This window comes from Pituophis catenifer, unplaced genomic scaffold (genome assembly GCF_029215685.1).
Source record: "Pituophis catenifer annectens isolate HBS135680 unplaced genomic scaffold, rPitCat1.0.hap2 SCAF_3, whole genome shotgun sequence".
Lineage (NCBI taxonomy): Eukaryota > Metazoa > Chordata > Lepidosauria > Squamata > Colubridae > Pituophis > Pituophis catenifer.
Window position 1 is genome coordinate 208,458,249 of NW_027256883.1, and position 23,901 is coordinate 208,482,149.

General features: G+C 41.7%; 1 protein-coding gene across 3 annotated transcripts in view; it reads left to right on the top strand.

Annotated features, from left to right (window-relative positions):
• Positions 1-5,491: 5,491 nt before the first annotated feature.
• ARFGAP1 (ARF GTPase activating protein 1) overlaps positions 5,492-23,901 on the top strand; it is a 46,635-nt gene continuing 28,225 nt past the window's right edge. For all 3 annotated transcript variants that reach the window (XM_070940133.1, XM_070940135.1, XM_070940134.1), the window contains exons 1-2: positions 5,492-5,586; positions 19,905-19,968. In XM_070940133.1, coding sequence (XP_070796234.1) covers positions 19,909-19,968 — 60 coding nt within the window. In that variant the 5' untranslated portion in view covers positions 5,492-5,586; positions 19,905-19,908. The remainder of the gene's footprint in view (positions 5,587-19,904; positions 19,969-23,901) is intronic.

A 23,901-nucleotide genomic window follows, 5' to 3' on the forward strand; every position in this document is an offset into this window, starting at 1 on the left:
GTAAGTTGTAGCAATCATAGTAAACCCAATGATTGTAAGTCAAGGACTACCTGTACCTCTGTTGGGAGGCACAGTATGTTTTATGCTCTCTACACATTGGCAGCCAGTTCTATAAATTTGCTTGTCAACCTGTTATTTGTCTCCATCTCTTTTTCTTTTCTTCTCTTTCTTTGGAGTTCTGAGCCAAGGGGAGAATCCCCCAGATTTGGGTGTTTCCATCCCGCAGCAGACTGGGTAGCCGTTAAGTTTAACTCCATGCATTAAGGCTTTTTGGATAAAAATATGGTGGATTATTCAAAATATTTTAAGGGAAAAAAATTAAATTTACACCACAGTTTTTTTTGTTGGGAATAGTCACGGATTGTACTGTAATAGAGACTAAGTTGGTTTTGAATTTAATAACAGCTGCCAAGTTACTGGTGGCACAGTACTGGAAGAAGGAAGATCCACCTACCATTGAGGAATGGACTTTAAAAGTTGTGCATCTGGCTGAGATGGCAAAAATTTCATCATATTTTAAAGATCATTCGAATGAAAGATACATATCAGAATGGAGAAGATGGATTGACTATATGCAAAAAAAGTATCCGGACAAGAAGATTCATATAGCTTATGAATGAAATATTTTTAAGTAGTTTATGCTTATAGTTCTTGAGTTATAAGGAGTTAATGATTTAGGGAGAATATGAATGCAATAATTTGTTAGCATATCTTAGCTTTATGTTTGTGAATGCTATACCCTGTGCCCGTTCTGGGAAGTCTAGGGAGGGGGGTGGGGGGGAAGGAGGGAGGGGGAAAGGGTGGGTGGGGGAGAAAATGTTTGTATTTCTTATAAAACTTTTTAATAATAATAAAAAAAAGTTTTAACTCCATGCAAAATTGAGCTAAATTGAAGTTAGTTTGCTGAGTCAATTAACTCCCCCTCCCCATTTGCAACTCCATCGATCCAGTTAAGTGTAATGTTAAGGGGAGCAAGGCATGCCTTTTATTTTGGACAGCCTGTAAATCAAAGTATTGCTGAAGCTTGCAAATTGCCTGGGGTAATTTGATCATACTACACACAATTGAATTCTCTGGGGCGGCCTTTTTCAAACTTGGCAACTTTTAAGATGTGCAGACTTCAGCTGGCTGGGGAATTCTGGGAGTTGAAGTCCACCCACTTTAAAGTTGCCAAGTTCGAAAAATATGGCTCTGGAGCATATCTGAATATTCTTAAATTGGGGATTAACCCAAGGCTGAGTGAGAAATAAAGAGACAGAAACACAGGAAGAAATCAAAACAGAGGTTAAGGATGGTGCTGCATAAGGACTATCTAACAGTGCCCCCTTGAGGCTACATAGAGAAATTGTTCCATGAATAGAATAGCATAGAATTCTTTATTGGCTAAGTGTGATTGGACACACAAGAATTTGTCTTTGGTGTATATGCTCTCAGTGTTCATAAAGAGAATAAAATACATTCATCAAGAATAAAAAGATACCCCAGACATGCAATAGAAAATATAGAACAAAAACAGGAGGTGATTACTTATAAAGAGCTTCTTTTTATGGAAAGGAGTAAATTGCAATTGAAACCTTTAAATGTATTGAAAGAAGAAGGGATAATCTATACTTGGTTTCAGTATGGTCAGTTTCAAGCTAGATGGAAGGAAGATCAAAAAATTGGTGTTATGCAAAATGAGGAAAACCTGGTAAAACAGATTAGAGATCAAAGTCAAATGCATATTAAAAGGTTGCATAATGCACTACTGGAAATAGATTCAGAAACGGAATTGGTTAAGGATTGCATGATAAAATGGGCACAAAATTTTCAGGAACCCGTGATGATAGAAACATGGGAAAAGATTTGGGTTAGAAATGTTAAATTTACGCAAGCACAAAGGGTGGGGGGAATATTGGGGGGGGGGAATTTTCTTTGTAAAACTTTTTAATAAAAAAAAAAAGAATAAAAAGATACAACACCTAGTGATAGTCAAGGTTACTAATAAGCTATCAAATCATACTAGGAAACAAATACAAACAATATAATTGAAAGATACAAGCAACATGGTTATAAAAAATAAATAAAATAAACTTTATTGTCATTGTATGTGTATACACAGTAACACATACTATACTATACATAACATACTATAACATGGTTATAGTAATAAGTGGGAAGAGATAAATACTAGTAAGTAGTAATATGACATTACTAAATGAAGCATATATCAGATTTTAGTTTTCTTTCTTCAGTCGCTAAGTTGTCTGTGGAGATTCTCAGTCATCCAGGTCATGGTTGTCCCAAGGGTGCTTTTTCAAGAGGCAACTGGATTTTCTTTTTGAAGACGTTTCCTTCTCATCCAAGAAGTTTCTTCAGCTCTGACTGGATGGTGGGGAATGGAAGGATTTATACTCTTTGCAGCCAGCTGATCATTTGCATCCTTTTAGAGAGTCGTTCAGGCCACTTGGACACAGATAAACCTCCAAGTGGCCTCAATGACTCTCTAAAAAGAATGCAAATGACCAGCTGTTTGCAAGGAGTATATATCTTCCCATCCTCCACCATCCAGTCAGAGCTGAAGCTTCTTGGATGAGAAGCGAAAGTCTTCAAAGAAAAAACAAGTAAGTCCAGTTGCCTCTTGAAAAAGCTCCTTTGGGACAGTTGTTAAGTTGTGTCCCAATGTTTGCAACCCCATGGACCACAGGCACACACCAAGGGCCCTCTGTCCTCCATTTTCCCCCGAGTCTTCCCAAATTCATGTTCCCTGCGTCAGTGACACTAACTTTCTCATCGTCTGCCATCCATTTCTCCTTTTGCTTTCAGTCTTTCTCAATAACAGGGTCTCCTCTAGAGTCCTTTCTTCTCATTTGGTGGCCAAAGTACTTGAGCTTCAGCTTCAGAATTTGTCTTTCCAAAAGGACAGCCAGGGTTGATTTTCTTTAGTATTGACCGATTGGATCTCCTTGCAGCCCAAGGGACCCTCAACCCTCTTCTCCAGCACCACAATTCAAAAGCATCAATTCTTCCAGGGGTGAAATCCAACTTTTTTTAAACTACCAGTTCTGTGGGCATGGCTTGGTGGGTGTGGTGTGACTTGGTGGGCGTGGCAGGGCAAGGATACTGGAAAATCTCCATTCCCACCCCATTCCAGGGGAAGGATATTGCAAAATCTCCATTCCCACCCCACTCTGGGGCCAGCCAGAAGTGGTATTTGCCGGTTCTCCGAACTGCTCAAAATTTCCACTACTGGTTCTCTAGAACCTGTCAGAACCTGCTGGATTTCACCCCTGAATTCTTTGGGGCTTAGCCTTCCTTATGATTCAACTCTGGCAGCCATACATTACCACTGGGAAAACATGATTTTTGTCAGCAAGGTGATGTCTCTGCTTTTTAATATGCTGTCTAGGTTTGCCATAGTTTGGTTTTAATACTGGAAGGCTATACCAGGTAACAGTGCTCCTCCTCCTCCGATCCAATCTGGAAATAAGGAATTCTCCGAGCTTGTGGGTTGATTTCTGAATGTTTTGTTACCAGGCTAGATAACATTTTCAGTGGAGTTTAGGGGATGTTAGTGTCTGTGTTCTTCCATTTATAAGGGCTTCAGTGGGTGTGAAGCCATTATAAACAGTACACTGACACCCCTTATACCCATGATGGCGAATCTATGGCACGCATGCCAGAGGTGGCACACAGCAGCCTCTCTGATGGCACGTGAGTCATCGCCCCGGTTCAGTTCTGCTGCGCATGTGTGTACGCCTCTTGCTGGCCAGCTGCACTTTGCGTCTCTGCTGCGCATGCATGGGAGGGGCAAGGCCCATGCGGGGGGCCACGCATTCATGCGTGGGCCATGTGTGGGGGGCCACATGTGCATGTGTGTGTGGCACATGCGGGCCCACGCATGCGCATGCGCAGGGCGCATACATTAGCCCAAGTGGGGGGGATTGGGCACTCACACGCATGCTTTGGGCACTCGATCCAGAAAAGGTTACCCATCACTACCCTAAACCCTGCCCAAGGTGTTACTTAGCCTACTAATAAAACGTTCAGAAACCACAAGCTCGGAGTATGAACCCTTTACCCTCAACCTACACCCGAGCCACAGATATTCGTCACTATTGAATAAGAAGGAATTTCCCCGACAAGTGAGAATCATTAATCAGTGGAAGAGTTTGCCTCCCGGAGTTGTGAATGCTCCATTGCTGGAGGTTTTTAAGAAAAGATCGGACAACCGTATGTCTAAGATGGCATAAGGACTCCTACCACGGGAAATGGGGTTAGACTAGAAGACCTCCAAGGTGCCTTCCAGCCCTGTGATTCATTTCGCTGAGCCTTTTCTGAAACCGACCTGCTCAATTTGCATTTCTCTGTGCAGGTATACCTGTAACTCCCCCTGGGGCTTCGGTTGGCTCCTGACCTTCGCACCTTCCGCCGTGAATTAAAAACACAGCTGTTTTACATCGCCCAACCTGGACTGAGGGGGTTTGATTATTTTAATGGGTTTTTAATATATGTTTTAAATTTATATTTATACATGTATGTATTTTGTATGTATTTTATGTTTTATTGGGTTTGTTTTTATTGTTGTAAGCCGCCCCGAGTCTACTGGAGATAGGGCGGCATACAAATCACATAAAATAAATGAATAAATAAATAAGTAAATAAATAAAATAAACTTCATATTGCATCCCTCATGCAAAACTGGAAAGATACGAGTTGGGTCCTGCTTTAAATCATTTTAATTCTTTACATTAGAGGTCTTCAAACTTGGCAGCTTTAAGACTTATGGACTTCAACTCCCAGAATTCTCCAACCAGCAGAGCTGGCTGGAGAATTCTGGGAGTTGAAGTCCACAAGTCTTAAAGCTGCCAGGTTTGAAGACCTCTGCTTTACATATACACTACCCAGTCCTGGTTCCCTTTTCCTTTACGCTACTCACAGCCAGCAGCCGCATCTACAGTTCCGGCGGCGGCGGCGGCGGGGGGCTGGACTAGATGACCTTCAAGGTCCCTTCCAACTCTTGCTCCTCCCACGTTCGTCTCTAGCTGGGCACGCGCCAATCCGCCACGCGCTCACAGCCCGGCCATCATCCCTGCGAAAGCAACCGGCGCCTCCCGACCAATCAGCGCCTCTTTCGGACCGGCTCGCGGCGGAGCCCACCAATCCGTGCGCCCTTCCTCTTCCTCCTCTCTTCCCCCCCCCACCTCCGGCGCGCGGCCCTGTCCGTCACCCCGCGCGGAGGCGCTTCGTGGCGTCCTTTCCAGGCCGAGAGGCGGGCCCTGCCTTGACGCATGCGTAGAGCGTCTTGCGGTCTCCCTCTCTCTTTTTTTTTCCCCCCTTCTTCTTCTTCTTCTTCTTCTTCTACTTCCCCCATTCCCCTCCCTTCTCTCCTCTTTCTCCCGGCTACCCGGCATCCTTTGCAAAGTGGCAACGTAAGCCGGTCGTGGCAAAGGCGGCGCCTGCGCAGTGAAAGGCGTTATAAAAAAAAAAAAAAAAGAGCCGGCTGAGAGGTTTTTTTTTCCCCCCGGCCGGTTGACGGACTGACGGCAAACGGTGGTTCGCTCGCCCGACTCCGGAGTAGCCGCTTCGCCCTTTTCGCCTAGTCGGGTACGTCCCATGGCTGAGCCTGAGGTGGAGGAGGGCGAGTGGGTTTTCCCCTCCCCCCTCTCCCTCAGGCCATATCCCTCCCCCTCCCCCACTTAACCCCCCCCCCCTCTTTTTCCTATGAGGGAATCCGCTTTGAATCCTGACTCCCCTCAGGCGTCTTTAGAGGGGGGGGGGAGGTAGGCAAGGATCTCCACACACCCACACACCCCAATGGGATCCCCCAGGGATCTATAATGCTCGAATGGCTTGCGGGGGGGGGTTGGGCTGGGTTGCCGGGGTCCCCCCTCTCCCCCCTCCCCCCCTCAGTTGGGTCGAAGATTTGATCCCCCACAAGACAGCCAGGAAATCCAAATTGGGCTCCTCTCTCTCTCTCTTTTTTTGCAGAAAGAGGCTGGGATGAATAATGAATGGAAAGTACCTGGGTTTGTTTTTATTTTTTTGGGGTGGGGGTGGGAGAGTGGGGGTGCAAATGTCAGGTTCTGCCTTCATGAATCTGCCACCAATGCATTAAAAAAAGGGGGGGTTGGTGGTGGTGGAAGAAAGATGGGAGATATTTAGAAGTAGAATTTTTGTAAAGAGGGTTAAATAGGCTAAGAGATACCGATGAAGAAAAGTTATTAGTATTGAAATTTGGATATGTTTGTTTTTAGTTGTTTATATTTTTTGGGTGTGTGTGTGTGTGTGTGTGTATGTGGTTTTTTTTTCCTTGGGTTTTTTTTTGTGTGTATTATGTTTCTTTTTTGTACTGTGTATTTTAATCTTTGGAAATTTAATAAATATTTTTTTTAAAAAAAAAAAAGGGGTGGAAGAAAGATGGGAGATATTTAGAAGTAGAATTTGTGTAAAGAGGTTAAATAGGCTAAGAGATACCGATGAAGAAAAGTTGTTATTAGTATTGAAATTTGGATATGTTTGTTTTCGGTTGTTTATATTTTTTGGGTGTGTGTGTGTGTGTGGTTTTTTTTTCCTTGGTTTTTTTTTTTTGGTGTGTATTATGTTTCTTTTTTGTATTGTGTATTTTAATCTTTGGAAATTTAATAAATATTATTTTTTTAAAAAAAAAAGGGTGAAAGAAAGATGGGAGATATTTAGAAGTAGAATTTGTGTAAAGAGGTTAAATAGGCTAAGAGATACCGATGCAGAAAAGTTGTTGTTAGTATTGAAATTTGGATATGTTTGTTTTCAGTTGTTTATATACACTGCTCAAAAAAAATAAAGGGAACACACGCAGAAGACATCCGAGATCTGAATGAATGAAATAGCCTTATTAAATACTTTGTTCGTTACATACAATAGTTTTGTGGTCCCTTTAGGTGTTTGAGCAGTGTATAAACTACTGTATGTAAAGAACAAAGTATTTAATAAGGCTATTTCATTCATTCAGATCTCGGATGTCTTCTGCTTGTGTTCCCTTTATTTTTTTGAGCAGTATATATATTTTGTGTGTGTGTGTGTGTGTTTCTTGCTTTTTTGTGTATTATGTTTCTTTTTGTACTGTGTATTTTAATCTTTGGAAATTTAATATTTTTTTTTAAAAAAAAAAGGGGGTGGAAGAAAGATGGGAGATCCTTGGCTTGCTCATGCTTCAGACAGACAGACAGACAGACATGCAGACCGAAGATCTTGGAATAATAGTGGGTGACAGATTCAGGTCCTGCTTGGATGGGGAGGTGGGGGGCTGCAGGCAAAAGTTGCTGGGCCGTTCAAAGATGCCTGGAAGGAAGCGTCAATTTCAATTTCTCATCCTCTCCCATCTTTCCTACCGTCGTCTTCTCCATTGGATTTATCCATTGTTGGTAACTTATGATTCATGATTGTAACTGTGATTTGTGACCTATTACTTGCGGTTTATAGAAGTTTCCTCTTTTCCGCCATGTATTCAAAATGGACAGTGATTAATGTGTGTGTGTATATCCATACCACTTTATAATGCCTTGGTAAGGCCACACTTGGAATACTGCATTCAGTTTTGGTCGCCACGATGTGAAAAAGATGTGGAGACTCTAGAACAGTGGTTCTCAACCTGTGGGTCGGGACCCCTTTGGGGGTCGAATGACCCTTTCACAGGGGTCGCCTAAGACCATCGGAAAACACATATTTTCAATGGTTTTAGGAATAATTTTATTGTTGGGGGTCACCACAACATGAGGAACTGTATTAAAGGGTTGCAGCATTAGGAAGGTTGAGAACCACTGCTCTAGAAAGAGTGCAGAGAAAAGCAACAAAGAAGATTAAGGGACTGGAGGCTAAAACATATGAAGAACGGTTGCAGGAACTGGGTACGTGTAGTTTGATAAAAAGAAGGACTAGGGGAGACATGATAGCAGTGTTCCGATATCTCAGGGGCTGCCACAAAAAAGAGGGAGTCAAAGTATTTTCCAAAGCACCTGAGGGCAGGACAAGAAGCAATGGGTGGAAATTAATCAAGGAAAGAAGCAACCTGGAACTAAGGAGAAATTTCCTGACAGTGAGAACAATGAATCAGTGGAACAACTTGCCTCCAGAAGTTGTGAATGCTCCAACACTGGAAGTTTTTAACAAGATGTTGGATAACCATTTGTCTGAAGTGATATAGGGTTTCCTGCCTAAGCAGTGGGTTGGACTAGAAAACCTCCAAGCTCCCTTCCAACTCTCTTATTCTATTTTATTTTATGTACCGAAAAATATATACATATACATATACATATACATATACATATACATATACATATACATACATACATATACACACACACATACATATGGTGCAAGTATATATGTATGTATGGTATATAGCATGAGTATAGGTGTGTTAATGTGTGTGTTTGGCTAGATATAAGCTTTCTCTTGAGAGCAGGCAGCAGAATTTTATTTTTAAGATGGGCCAGAGTGCTCACAGTAAAAAAAATGACAAAGTTATCTTATATGTACACTGTGAGCTTATGCGTGTGTCTGATCACACTTGGCCAATAAAAGATTTATATTTTATTCTACAGGGAGTCCTCGACTTACAACAGTTCATTTAGAACTGTTCAAAGTTACTGAAAAAAGTGACTGATGCCCGTGTTTCACTCTTACAAACTTTGCAGCATCCCTGTGTTCACGTGATCAAAATTCAGATGCTTGGCAACTGGGTCAGACTTATGACCGTTGCAGCGTCCCGGGGTCGTTGCACTTTTGGTGGCCTGACAAGCCATGTCAATGGGGAAGCCAGATTCACTTAACAACCAGGCACTAACTGCAGTGATTCACTTAACAACTGTGGCAAGAAATGTCGTGAAATGGGGCAAAACTTACTTAACAATAGAAATTTTGGGCTCAATTGTGGTTGTAAGTCGAGGACTACCTGCATTCTATTTCTGAATTGTGAGAAATTGGGGTTCCCGGTTTGGATCCCTCCCTGAGGATCTTGCCAATTTCTGGGTGCCGTGAGCTAAAAAGGAATCCAAAGAAATTGCAGCAGTTTCCGAGAAGGTGATCAGGAAACGATAGGTAGTCCTCAATTTACAGCCATTCATTTAGTGACCGTTTGAAGTTGCAACACTACTGAAAACAGGTGCCTTATGATTGTTTTTCACACATATGATTGTTGCAGCATCCCCATGATCACATGATCAAAATTCGGATGCTTGGCAACTGGCATGCATTTATGACAGTTGTGGGGTCCTGGGATCATGTGATCCCCTTGTGCGACCTCCTGACAAGCAAAGTCAATGGGGAAGCCAGATTCACTTAACAACAGTATTGCTCACTTAACAATTGCAGTAATTCACTTAATAACTGTGGCAAGAAAGGTGATAAAAATGGAGCAAAACTCACTTAACAACTGTCGTGCTTAGCAATGGAAATTTGGGTCTTAACTATGGTTGCAAGTCGAGGACTACCTCCAGTAGCCACATTTTGTGAAGAGCGATGGAAGAAATTGAAGTTGTTTAGCTTTGGGGAAAAAAGATGTTGGGGCAATATGATAATATTTTTGGGAAAGTATCAGGTCTTCCACACCCACCTGTGGGCTTTAAGATGGCTGGCCATACAGATCTTTTAAATAAATTAGTGTCCCACAGAAGCTGAAGACCTGTGCTCTTTCCTTCCAGAGTTATGGACTAATAATGCATTTAAGTAACAAAATAAATTTTGATTCATGGTACTTTTAGAAGAAATAAATCCTAATAGTAGAAGCACTTTGAGAGCAGAACTGTCAATGTAAAGAACTGGCTCAGATCCCTTCTCTGAATGTGTCTAAGTGAAATCAAGGTAACCATTTATCTTGGAGACAGGTAGTCCTCGACTTACAATAGTTCGTTTAGTGACCGTTCAAAGTTACAACCTCACTGGAAAAAGTGACTTATGACCACTTCTCACACATATGACCTTTGTAGCATCCCCATGATCCCCATTAAAATTCAGATGCTTGGCAACTGACTCATATGTCAGCACTTCAAGCTGCATTTACTCTAGTGCTGACATAAGAAGGAGAAGCGAAGGCCTCTGGAAAGGGACGTTTGACTTTTCACCTACTTATTTTCCCTGGAGATAATATCCCCTAGGAGATGGGATGGGAGGGGGGAAATTCCTTTGAGCTGGAGCAGTAGATTAGGGGTAGAGTGACTTGGAAGATGGCCAATGAGTGCAGAGGAGTGGGGAATGGAAAGGGAGGGTTTTGGGTCTGGAAGTCAGTGTTGGCTGCGATGGAGTCGGAGTTAGAATGTCATGCTCAATAAATGGGAGTTTTTCATCAAAGACTTTGTTTGAAATGCAATTTATTTGAGACAACCTCGAAACCTGACATATTTATGACAGCTGCACTATCACATGATCCCCTTTTGCGACCTTCTCCCAAGCAAAGTCAATGGGGAAGCCAGGTTCACTTAACAACCGTGATACTAACTTATCAACCGCAGCGATTCACTGAACAATTGCAGCAAGAAAGGTCATTAAAATGGATCAAAATTCACTTAACAAAGGTGTCACTTAACAACAAAAAGTTTGGGCTCAATTGTGATCGTAAGTCGAGGACTGCCTGTATTGAATAATCTGGATTCCTGCACTAGGCAGGAGGTGAAATTCAGTGGCTCAAATGATGTCTCTTGCTGATTTTGTGGTGAAAAGAAACATTTTGTGGTGAAGGGAAAGATGTTGAGACTCTGGAAAGAGTGCAGAGAAGAGCAACAAAGATGATTAGGGGACTGGAGGCTAAAACATATGAAGAACTGTTGCAGGAACTGGGTAGGTCTAGTTTGATGAAAAGAAGGACTAGGGGTGACACATGATAACAGTGTTCCAAGGGTTGCCACAAAGAAGAGGGGGTCAATCTATTGCCCAAAGCACCTGAAAGCAAGACAAGAAACAATGGATGGAGACCAAAGATATCTAACCTAGAAATAAGGAGAAATTTCCTGACAGTTAGAACAATTAATCAGCTTCCTGAAGCTGTGGATACTCCAACACGGGAAGTTTTTAAGAAGAGACTGGATAACCATTTGTCTGAAATGGTATAGGATTTCTTGCTTGAACAGGAGGTTGGACTAGAAGACCTCCAAGATCCCTTCCACTCTGTTATTCTGTACTGTTATGGTCGGTCTTGAAGGACATTTATAATTGAGGGGTTTCAAACTTGAGCTACAAATCTTCTTCTTTATTGGTACATTTAAATTTTCTATGGGAGTGTCCACTACAATGCTGCACATTCCCAGCCAGAGTTTATCAATGGAGATCAGAATGGACACCCTCCTTATCTACTCAGGATCTTGCTTTTATGCTGGCTTGAGTTGAAATTCAAAACTTCCGAAAAATCTCCAGTTGGAAAAGGTTGGGCAGATCTGGCTAAAAAGTGGCTGTATTTGTGCCATACACTTATCTGCATTTGTGCAACATATAACACGTGGTCACTCTACTGCGACCGTATGTCATATACATATGTATATACATATGACATTATTACTACGTAATACAAGCTGGCTGGGGAATTCTGGGAATTGAAGTCCACACACAGTCAAGTCCCCAAGATTGAAAAACACTGCCTTAGTGACTGTTCAAATCCTTAGAAATACTTAATACCATGTGCTTTTAGAAGTTATTTATTTACGTATGTGAATAATTTTAGGTATGCATTCATATTCCACCATTAACTATTTTTATAAATAACTCAAGGTGGCAAAAATAACCTAATTTTTCTTTTCTCTGATTTTCCCCACCACAACAACCTTGTAAGGTGTGTTGGGTTGAGAAAGATTGCGACTGTGCCAAAGTTTGTGGCCTCCTGCCTGCATTTCTTAGAAACTTCTCATTATTACACAGGTTGTACGTTTCTAAAAGGGAATGTGATGACCTTGCAGATAAGCAAACTATTTGTCAGTGCACTTGTCTTTTTAGACACTTATGACACAAAGATGATATGAGGGAGGAAAATTGATGTAAATCAATCTTAAGGCTTTCAAGCCTTTTCTGCCTGGTTGGCATTGTACTTCAACCCTCAAAGTCGGTAACATTTTTTAGGATGAAATTGTTTCCATTTATTGGTTTTATATCTTGAGACTTGAGTCCCATGCTGAGTATTAAGAATAAGGCAAAAAGAACACAATTGACTTTTACCCAGACTTCTAATCTTTTGAAAATCTGAGGCATGTAGTTCCCATACCGAGCATTTTCTAAAGTGTTTGGTACAGCATTGTTTAGTTAATAGGTGCCGGTTCAGTTATCGTATCAATACATCTGTGCCTGCTCTCTTTCTTGACAAAAAGCTTAAGACGTAAGTGTGAATCATTTGCACCATCTCTTGCCAGTTCTAAGGAGCATTTGAAGGGATCAAAAAGGTAGAAACTCAAAGCACAGATTTTTTTAATATATATACAGCGGAATTGTGTGAATAATCCATTTGGTATCTGTAGCTGGTTCTTTTTCATGTATTCTTTTTAACCAAGAATTCTCTTTGAAATAGATAGCATGGTGGATTTTTTTAAAAAAAACTTCTGTTCAATCATGTTCAATTCTTGGAGACCACCTGGACAGGACCCTGAAGTTTTCTTGGCAAGGTTTTTGAGAAGTAGTTTGCCATTGCCTCCTTTCTAGGGCTGAGAGAAAGTGACTGGTCTTAGTCCCAAAAGTGCTTTTTCAGGAGGCAACTGGACTCTCTTGTTTTTTCTTCTTTGAAGATATTTCGCTTGTCATCCAAGAAGCTTCTTCAGCTCTGACAGGATAGTGGAGAATGGAAGGATTTATATTCCTTGCAGACAGGTGGTAATTTAAAATTTCAATTAAAAAATTACATTAATTAAATTAATTTAAAAATTGCCTCCTGAAAAAGCACCTTTGAGACAACCATGACCTGGATGGCTGAGAATCTCTACAGACTTTTGACTGGCCTAAGGTCATCTAGTGGGTTTTGTGTTAAGGCTAGAACTCCCAGTCTCCTGCTTTCTAGCCTGATGCCTTAATCATGACGCCATATGCAGAGGTTTTTAAGCTACTCATATGTCTAGTCAGTGGTTTAAGATCCCAAAAGCCATAACTGCTTTGAAGTTTTGGTGGCTTAAAATGAAGAGTAACCAATAGAAACATCAGAATTACATGCTTCCCGCAATCAGTCCATGCTTACCTAATGAAAAGAAGGACTAGGGGAGACATTATAGCAGTGTTCCAATATCTCAGGGGCTGCCACAAAGAAGAGGGAGTCAAGCTATTCTCCAAAGCACCTGAGGGCAGGACAAGAAGCAATGGGTGGAAACTCATCAAGGAGAGAAGCAACCTAGAACTAAGGAGAAATTTCCTGACAATTAGAACAATTAATCAGTGGAACAACTTGTCTCCGGAAGTTGTGAATGCTCCAACACTGGAAGTTTTTAAGAAGATGTTGGATAACCATTTGTCTGAAGTGATGTAGGGTTTCCTGCCTAAGCAGAGGGTTGGACCAGAAGACCTCCAAGGTCCCTTCCAACTCTGTTATTCTGTTCTATTCTAATCTCCAGGTTTACCTGGCAATTAATTTGAAACAGGAATGATAAGGGTGAAGAATAAAGAACTTTGCTTCTGAATGGTATACAGGTAGTCTTCGACTTACAACTGCAATTGAGCTCAAATTGCTAAGTGAGATGGTTGTTAAATGAGTTTTGCCCCATTTTACGGCCTTTCTTGCCACAGCTATTAAGTGAATCATGCAGTTGTTAAGTTAGTACCACAGCTGTTAAGCGAACCTGGCTTCCCCATTGACTTTGCTTGGGAGAAGGTCGCAAAAGGGGATCACGTGACCCTGGGACACCGTAGCTGTCATAAATGTGAGTCAGTAGCCAAATGTCTGGTTTCTGATCACATGACCATGGGAATGCTGCCACGGTTGTAAATGTGAAATATTGTCATAAGTCCCTTTTTTCAGTGCTATTGTAACTTTGAATTGTCACTAAATGCACTGTTGTAAGTCAAAGCCTACCTGTATAGGAAAACCTATTTGCTATGTGAGCAGATGTCTTTGGAGGTTCTCAGTCATCCAGGTCATGGTTGTCCCAAAGGTGCTTTGTTCAAAAGGCAACTGGACTTTCTGGGATTTTTTCTATGTCAAAATTGAACAGCCCTCCCTCAACACAGGGGGAGGGATATTTATTTATTTATTTATTTATTTATTTATTTATTTATTTATTTATTTATTTATTTATTTATTTATTTATTTATTTTATTCAATTTATATCCCGCCCTTCTCCTAGTGGACTCAGGGCAGCGCACAGCCAGAACTAAAACACATGCCAATACAAAATTTAAAATTATTAAAAGAATTACATAACTGGCCCAATTTAAAACAATTCAATTAAAACCCAATGACAATTTAAAAACTAAAAAACTAAAAAAAGACTAAAAAAGAGGGAGGGGGTTCACGCCAGCCCTGCTTGATGGAAAAGAAAAGTTTTCAGGGCACGGCGAAAGACCCGGAGATCCGATATCCTTCGTATCTCCGGGGGCAAATTGTTCCAGAGGGCAGGAGCTGCCACAGAGAAGGCCCTCCCCCTGGGGGTTGCCAGCCGACATTGCCTGGCTGACGGCACCCTGAGGAGTCCCTCTCTGTGGGAGCGTAGACATCATCTATCTCCAGTCTACAACACGGTCCTTTCAGAAGTTCCACGAAGGCTCCACACCCATTTGCACCACTCAGGTGAGCCTGAGGACACAGATAAACCTCCAAGACTCTCACTTGACACACCCACACCTGAAGCCCTTATAAACAGAAGAACACGGACACTGTTTACCACTAGCCTGGTAACGAAATGTTCGTAAACCAACCCACAAGCTCAGAGAACAAACCTTCACCCTCATTCTACACCCGAGCTATATATATATTCATTTAGTTATTTATGTTGTCAAGTATGTATAAGATAACAGATATAAGTATAAACATGATTATGAATACATGAGATGGTTACGAATAAATGGGGACAGTGGGACAGGGACGGTAGGCACGCTGGTGCTCTTATGGACGCCCCTTACAGACCTCTTAGGAATGGGGTGAGGTCAACGGTAGACAGTCTAAGGTTAAAGTTTTGGGGGTTTGGGGAAGAAACCACAGAGTCAGGTAGTGCATTCCAGGCATTGACCACACTATTGCAAACCTCGAAATGACCTCAATGGCTCTCTAAAAGAATGCAAATGACCAGCTGTCTGCGAGGAGTATACATCCCTCCATTCCCTACTATCCTTCAGTCAGAGCTGAAGAAACTTCTTGGATGAGAAGCAAAACATCTTCAAAGAAAAAAACAGAAAGTCCAGTTGCCTCTTGGAAAAAAAGCATCTTTGGGATATATGCCAGCAGATATTGTTATGGCTAACTTTAGATTTCTGTTGCTGTAGAACCATGGTTCTTAAATTGGGGGTAATTAGCACCAAGTAGCGTGATTGGCAATCCCATAGAACATGGATGAACAATTCTACACTAGTAGACTGCAATTGATTATCGTTTTTAAATTTGGCAGGACTCCGGGGTGGCTGTGGTGGCGCAGTGCTTAGAATGCAGTACTGCAGGCTACTTCTGCTGACTGCCAATTGCCAGCAGTTTAGCAGTTCGAATCTCACCGACTCAAGGTTGACTCAGCCTTCCATCCTTCCGAGGTCGGTAAAATGAGGACCCAGATTGTTGGGGGCCATAGGCTGACCCTGTAAACGGCTTAGAGAGGGCTATAAAACACTGTGAAGGGGTATATAAGTGCTATTGCTATTAAGCCACATTCAGTGGAGATCAACACAAGCGTTAAACTAGCTAAAAGTGAAATTAACCCTTTCCTGTTAGGTTTGGGAAAGTACTTCATAGAAAAGCCACTAACTATTCTGAAAGTACAAGAAGTCCTTGACTTAAAACCTTTCATTTAACAACTGTTTGAAGTGATAATGTCCCTGAAAAATGTGAATTACAAGCAGTCCTCACACAACCGTCATAGCTTCACGTCAGTCACATCATCAAAATTCAGGCACATGACTCCTGGCATGTATTTACCATGTTTGCAGCATCCTGGAATCATATGATCTCCATTTGTGACTTTTCCAGCCAACTTCCACCAAGCAAATCGATGGGGAAGCCAGACTCACTTAGCAGCCGTGTAATTCACTTAAGAACTGCAAGGATTTGCTTAGCAATCATGGCACAAAAGTGTAAACTTGGGCACAATTCGTTTAACAACCACCTACCTTAGCAATGAAAATTCTGGCTCCCAATTGTAGTCGTAAGTTGAGTACTATTTCTACTGCATATTCTTCCTTCTTAAAAAATGTGAGAATAAATTATTTTCTGTTTTCATACCGGACTAAATACATGTAGTCCTCGATTTACAACAGTTCATTTGGTGATCTTTCAAAGTTATAACGGCACTGAAAAAAAGTGACCTACGCCCATTTTTCATACTTGTCATACAGACCATGGCGGCATCCCTGTGGTTATGTGATTTACATTCGGATGCTTGACAACTGACTCACATTTATGACGGTTGTAGTGTCCTGGAGTTATGTGATCCCCTTTTGCAATCTTCTGACAAGCAAAGTTAACGGGGAAACCAGGTTCACTTAACAACTGTGTTACTAATTTAAGAATTGCAGTGATTCACTTAACAAATGTGGTGAGAAAAATTGTAAAATGGGGCAAATTCACCCATCAAATTTCTCACTTAGCAACATAAATATTGTCATAAATTGAGGACTACCTGTATTCAGGAAAAACTGACAAAGAACATTTTAACTAAAAATAGCGTTACTGTAGTCCAAGCTGTGTGCGTTTTTCTGGATTAGCTATCAGTGTTTTTTGATCTGGAATCGGTTTTTAGGAACCTTTGTTGTTGTACAGTATTGTGGCATTAATTAAACATCTTGTAAATTCACCTCACACACTGCTTAGAAATAGGATTTTTATTTTATTTTATTTAAGATTCTCCTTTTAATCCCATCGCCAAAATGTTCTTTCTGCTACACTTTTATGCTTCACTGTCTTTGGGCATCTGGTAAGAGCAGCTTAGCAACCCACCCACAGAGTTCCTTCGAGCGTACAATTTCAAATTGCCCTTGTAATGTATGATACAGTATCTAGATCCTAACTTGGATTTAATCAACCATAGATTTTTTTTTATGAACTGTAATTTATTATTGGAATAGATAATATATTTTCTTTTGTTCTATTAATTTCAGGCCTATTAAATGTTCAATTCATGTCCATCTTTCAGCATTCTTAAAGATAAGAGAGAGAGAGAGATAAGGTAACCTTTATTATCACTTTTTCTGTGTACACACTAGCACACATCAAAAAGTGAAATTCTGATTGCCTGGAATGCTTCAATTGTCACAAATAAATGCTGATTATCACATGGCCAAATTTTTATCACCTTCTTGCTGGGTCACTTTCGTGGTCGTAAGTGCAAGGACTGGTCATTTTTTCCATAACTCTGAAAATTTATTAACCGGCCATAAGGTGAGGACTATCTGTTACCTTTTCACCTTTCACAGAGAGGTATGGTAACCACGCTTCTGTTTAGGCTACCTAGGTGTTAAACCTGTAAGAGGTTTAATTACTGCAAGTGCACGTTCCTCATAAAGATTTGGGCTTCCCCTTTCATTTCACTGCAGCCTGTTTTGCAAAGTTTTAATTGCTTTGTTTCGTTAAAAGAAGAAAGATACCTCTGAGGGATAGCCAAAAATAATGCAGTCTAACTCTCTTCATCTCGCCCTCTCTGTTCTTTTTCTTTCTCTGTTTTTGGCAAGCCTCCATGTGTTCCACGAAGCTTAGCACCTTGACAGCGCTGTGATTATAGCAGTCATTTAAAAGAAGCGACGGCTTCAAATCAGAAACATGGGCAAGTTGTGCCCAAGAAGTCACCTTTCTGAACCGACCCCATCGCCTGTTCTTTCAGATTGTACAGGTTTCCTTGTGAAATACCGATTGGCTGCCCAGGTTTATTTTGATTTTAGGTTTCTGCAGCTTCAGTTGGGGCAGTTCTAAGCAGCCTGCAGCAAAAAATAGCAACAATAATCAGCAGCATCTAAATTGACATGTAAATAAATAAGCGCATCTTAATAACCTCAATTCCACAGGAACCTCCTCATCACTAAGAGCCTGGTGACGCAGTGGACTAAACTACTGTTAAAGTAGTATTTAGCTGCCAGCTGCCTGCAATTACTACGAGTTCAATTCTCACCAGGCTCAAGGTTGACTCAGCCTTCCATCCTTCCGAGGTAGGTAAAATGAGGACCCGGTTTGTGGGGGCAATAAGCTGACTTTGTATAAAAGAGAACACCGCTTAGGGGGGCCCAAAAAGCCCTACTAAGCAGGTATATACAAAAGTATGAAGGCTATTGCTTAAAAGCATTGTAAGCCGCCCTGAGTCTCTGGAGAAGGGCGGCATATAAATCAAACTAATAAATAAATAAATAAATCAGATCATTATTAATATAGTAGATAAATAGTGCAACCAGTCACCTCAAGTGCAATCACTTCTCAAGCCACAGTTTCAAAAAACAGTTTTTTTAATTTCCTAAATATTAGGAATGGACTTCTACTAGTCCCACCAGATGGGAATCTTTAAAGAAAATCCTTGCTTTCAAGTCTCCTCTCACCTTTTCTCATGTGGGGTAGAAGTCTCCAACAGATGTTCTGGTTTTCCTTAAAACGTTTGCTGCAACGCTGGTTTTTTATCGACAAAAAATGATAAAAGCCAGAAAAGCATATGGCTTTTTTTAAAAAATAATATTTTGTTGAGTTACCAGCTAAAGCTTAAAATATTTTGGATTTTCCCAGTTGTGACTATGCATCCTTCAGAATGGTGTCTGTTAAATAAAAGTTCATTCTTTTTGAAAAACGCAAAGGCAGCTATAAAAACTGTTCATGTTTCAAGCATTTCTCATAATGGTCCACTAGAATTATTCTCTTCATCTTTTTCATTGCGGAAAGAACATTTCCCTGACAATATTTATTAAATGTTGGTTCCCTTTCAAAGCATGGTTTGCAGATTGTGATCCAAGCTAGAGAATGTGGCCTGTTTCCCCCCCCCCACTTCCTATCTGGCATTAATTGTGTTTTGTCACTGCAAGTAGATCATGGTCAAAAGTACTACTTCAAGCTGCGCTAGTGGGTAACCTTATTGATATTAATGCTGTGCTATTAATGGGAAAGAGTTCATATTTGATCTCCCAGCTGCTTTCAGATTGACAAACCAGGGAATCCCAGTAACATTTTCTGCTAAACTGTAGGAGGGGAGGCAGAGCCTGGGGGAGGAGTCAAGTGAGGAATCAGCCTGGAATCCTTATGTTCTCACAAATGGTCTAAGAGTCCAACCCTTCTTGAAGGTCCACATCAAGGGTGACTCACAACCTATCTCTTTCTACTTGCAGCTTGACAAAGAAATTAAGGGAAGGGGGAGGTGTGTGATTGGAGAGGGAGAGAAGGAATCTACATGAGCTGTTTGCTGCCTGAAAAAATCTTGGTAAATCAAGGTCATAAGCTGAAGACTTTTGAAAGGTGAAGACTGTTTTCCCAAAACAAAATGCCCAACATGGATTGGTGGACAGTGGACACTGGGCGGCCCAGGGCCCAAGGTTTGGTTATACTGCGCTTCGTTTCTTCTGTACCTGAATGGATCTGTCAGTAAAGTTTTACTCTTGGTAATAAAAATAACCTAGAGTTTCTTCTGTTGTGCACGCCAAGGGACAGTTGACAGCCATTGACTCTTATCTACGGTCAATTTAGTGCTGACCGTTAGTTGAGTAAATCCTTGTAGGCAGGAGCAATAAATCACCTTAACTTAATGTGTGGTCCTGACTTCTTTGCGCCTGACATAAACTCCTCCGTTGTCTGAATTTTGTTTGCATCGATTGTTTTTCTCCTGCAGGACCATGGCAAGTCCAAGAACAAGGAAAGTCCTTAAAGAAGTCAGAGTGCAAGATGAAAACAATGTAAGTAGCTTGGATTAACTTCTCAGTCCCATATGATTAAGTGGCCATGATTCAGCTCCAGCTCGTCTTAGATAATGAATGCATGTGGTTATTATATTACGCATGCAAATTACTGGACCAATTTGCTGCAAAGTGTCAGTTTTTCTAACTAAATGGTATGACTCGCATTGTTTGCAAGACTATTCCTGAAAAGGCCAAATATTTCTTGTTTATAAACACAGGTAGTCCTCGACTTACGACTTACTGAGAGTCCACTTGGAGGTTTATCTGTGCCCTCAGGGTCACCTGAATAGTGCAAATAGGTGTGGGACCGCCTTGGAACTGCTAGAACAGTGATGACTAACCTTTTTGCTATCATGTGCCAAAAGTGGGAGGAGTGCGGAGGGTTGCGTGCACACGTGCCCACACCCATAATTCTATGCGCCCACCCCCCCCGTGCACAACCACCCCATGCTCCCCCCACTTTTGGCATGTGATGGCATGGTGGGCCCGGTAGACCCGTTTTTTGCCCTCCCCAGGCTCCAGAGGCTTTCTAGGAGCCTGGGGAGGATGAAAACGGCCTTCCCCACCCCACTTTCTGACCTCCAGAGGCCAGAAACAGCCTGTTTCCCGACTTCTGGTGGGCCCAGAAGGCCTGAAAATTAGCGTGCGCTGGAGCTGAGCTTGCATGCCCACTGATATGGCTGCCATAGGTTCACCATCACGGTGCTAGAAGAACTTCCACACACATTTGCACTATTCAGGTGACCCTGAGGGCGCACAGACAAACCTCCAGCTGGCCTCAACGACTCTTAGAAAGAATGTCAATGACCAGATGACTGCAAGGAATATAAATCCTTCCATCCTCCACCATTCAGTCAGAACTGAAGAAGCTTCTTGGATGAGAAGTGAAACGTCTTCAAGGAAAAACAAAGCCCAGTTACCTTTTTGAAAAAGCACTTTTGGGACAACCATGACCTGGATGGCTGAGAATCTCCATAGACCTATCTTGACATCATTATTCAGGTTTTGCTTCTTACAATGGGTGGCGTTTGTGTGGCAGCATCACAACACGTGTTTGCTCCCTTCATGGTCGCCCATACTGTGAGGCGGGAAAAATGCTCCTGAAGCATGTTTCAGTCTTCAGAAAAGTATCTCTGAGTGAAGTGTTTTTTTATACATCCTGTCAAAACATTTGATTCTTTAGCGAGATTTGTTTTGGAATGTGCGGTCTTGAACGGGTATAAGTAGAGCTTACTTTCCATTTTTAAATATGAATCACTTATTCACTGTATTTCACTGAATAACCTCCTGGCACTACTCCAAAGAAAACAATTTTGATTGGTGCGCATACCTGTGGCTAATCTAGAGGCTATTTAAAATTACCGAAGAATAGCAAGAGTGGAAATAATATTTTTGTGGGTGGCTTGAGTTAATAGTATACTACATTTGATGCCTGGGACGCGGTGGCTCAGTGGCTAAGATGCTGAACTTGTCGATCGAAAGGTCGGCAGTTCAGTGGTTCGAATCCCTAGTGCCGCGTAATGGGGTGAGCTCCCATGACTTGTCCCAGCTTCTGCCAACCTAGCAGTTCGAAAACACATTAAAAAATGCGAGTAGAAAAATAGGGACCACCTTTGATGGGAAGGGAACAGTGTTCCGTGCGCCTTTGGCGTTGAGTCATGCCGGCCACATGACCACGGAGATGTCTTCGGACAGCGCTGGCTCTTCGGCTTTGAAACGGAGATGAGCACTGCCCCCTAGATTTGGAAACGACTAGCACATATGTGCGAGGGGAACCTTTACCTTTATATGCAGTCTAGAAGTTAGCTTTTGATAATATGTCATTGAATTTCCTGAGGAGTCTTTACCGGTTCTGAAAATGTTAATGGAAAGTTAATACTTCCTTGCAGGAGGATTAATCTTCCTGCTAATCAGTTGAACAATTCCTTTATGTTTCTCCTCCTCTCGTCTACCATTAATTGTGGTTTTTCTTCTAATTTTTTTCCGAAATGTCAAATTGATTTCCACAGATGCTTCCTTAAAACCCTTGCCAGAATTGTTATTAATATGCAGACAAAGCAGGCATGGCATTGATTCCCCAGAAATTCAACTCACAGTTGAAAAGCATTGGAAGATTCCGGGATTTGATATAGCTAAATAACTCCCGGGTTTTAAATCATAGATTGTTGTCATTTGCCCTTTCAATGCAGTGGCCTTGTGTCTGTCCTTTTCTCTGGCTTGAACATCCATCTTGTGTTTCCATAATTTTATCTGGCCTGAGCTGATTTCCAGGGCATGAGAGTGATCTGGCTGCCACATCTGTCACTCCGGAATTGGTCTTGCTGGCTGAGGGGATAGCATTAGCAATAGCACTTAGACTTATATACCGCTTCACAGTGCTTTACAGCCCTCTCTAAGCAGTTTACAGAATCAGTCTATTGCCCCCAACAATTTGGGTCTTCATTTTACCAACCTCAGAAGGATGGAAGGACAAGTCAACCTTCAGCCTAGTGAGATTCGAACTGCCGAATTGCTGACAGCCGGAAGTCAGCAGAAGTAGCCTGCAGTACTGCACTCTAACCACTGCGCCACTTCGGCTCATTTCTTTCCTCCCTACTGTTCCATGAGCATCTCTCTTGAAGCTGTGGGCTTGGCGGGGGGGGGGAAGAGAATGGTCATTTCAAACAGGTAGTCCTCGACTTATGGCTATGATTTAGCCCAACGTTTCCATTGCTAAGAAGGCAGTTTGTTTAAATGAGCTTTGCCCCATTTTGCGACCTTTTTTTGGCCACAGGGGTTAAGCGAATCATGGCAGTCGCTAAGTGAGTCGTGCAGTCATGAAGTGAACGGCTTCGCCCATTGACTTTGCTTCTTGGAAGCCGGCTGGGAAGGTTACAAATGGTGATCGTAGGACCCCGGGACAGTGCAGTTGTCATAAATGCTGAGTTGCTAAAGGCCCCGAATTTTGATCATGTGATCATGGGGATGCTGCAGTGGTCGCAAGTGTGAAAAACGGTCATAAGTCACTTTGTTCAGTGTCGTTGTAACTTTGAACTAAACAAATGATTGCAAGCTGAAGACTATCCATATTTGTTTGACATTTCTTTTTCCATGCGTGGCTGTATTTTTTTGGTAATATTTTTATACAGGTAGTCCTCAGTCTACGACCGCAATTGAGCCCAACATTTATGTCGTTAAGTGAGACATTTGTAAAGTGACCTTTGCCCCATTTTACAGCCTTTCTTGCCACATTTGTTAAGTGAATCCCTTCAGTTGTTAAGTTAGTAATATGGTTGCTAAGTGAATCTGCTTCCCCATGGACTTCGCTTGTCAGAAGGTCGCAAAAGGGGATCACAAGACTCTGGGACGCTGCAACTGTCATAAATGTGAGTCAGTTGTCAAGCATCCCAATGTAAATCACGTGACCCTGGGGATGCTGCAACGGTCACAAGTGTGCAAAATGGCCCTAGCTCATTTTATTTTGAGTGCCGTTCTAACTTTGAACGGTTACTAAGCCAACTGCTGTAAGTCGAGGACTAGCTGTAATTGTCTTGTTTTTTTCCTTCAGTATGGGCATACACACCTTTTTCAGTCTCCTGCCCTGCTGATATAGAACAGTTTGTGCTTTAACTGCCTATTCTCCTGAAGCTTTAAACACTTTTATGTGATTATTTTGTCTGCCCTTGGCAGTTTGCTGTGTGACAGCTGCTTGTGTTGTTTTTCCCCTTTTCACTTTCCAGTGCGGTCTCTCTCTCTACAGATGTTTTCATAATTCTTTAATCCTGCTTGTTAAAAGTTCAATATAACCTTTTTTTTTTTTTTTTGTACCTTCGTGGAACATATTACGCCTCTCTTAAATCTCTTTCGTGATTACCCCAGCTGTAAATTTTCTTCTGATCTCTCAGTCTTCTTTCAAAATTTATTTTTGCCCTTCTTTGTTGCCTTCTTCGC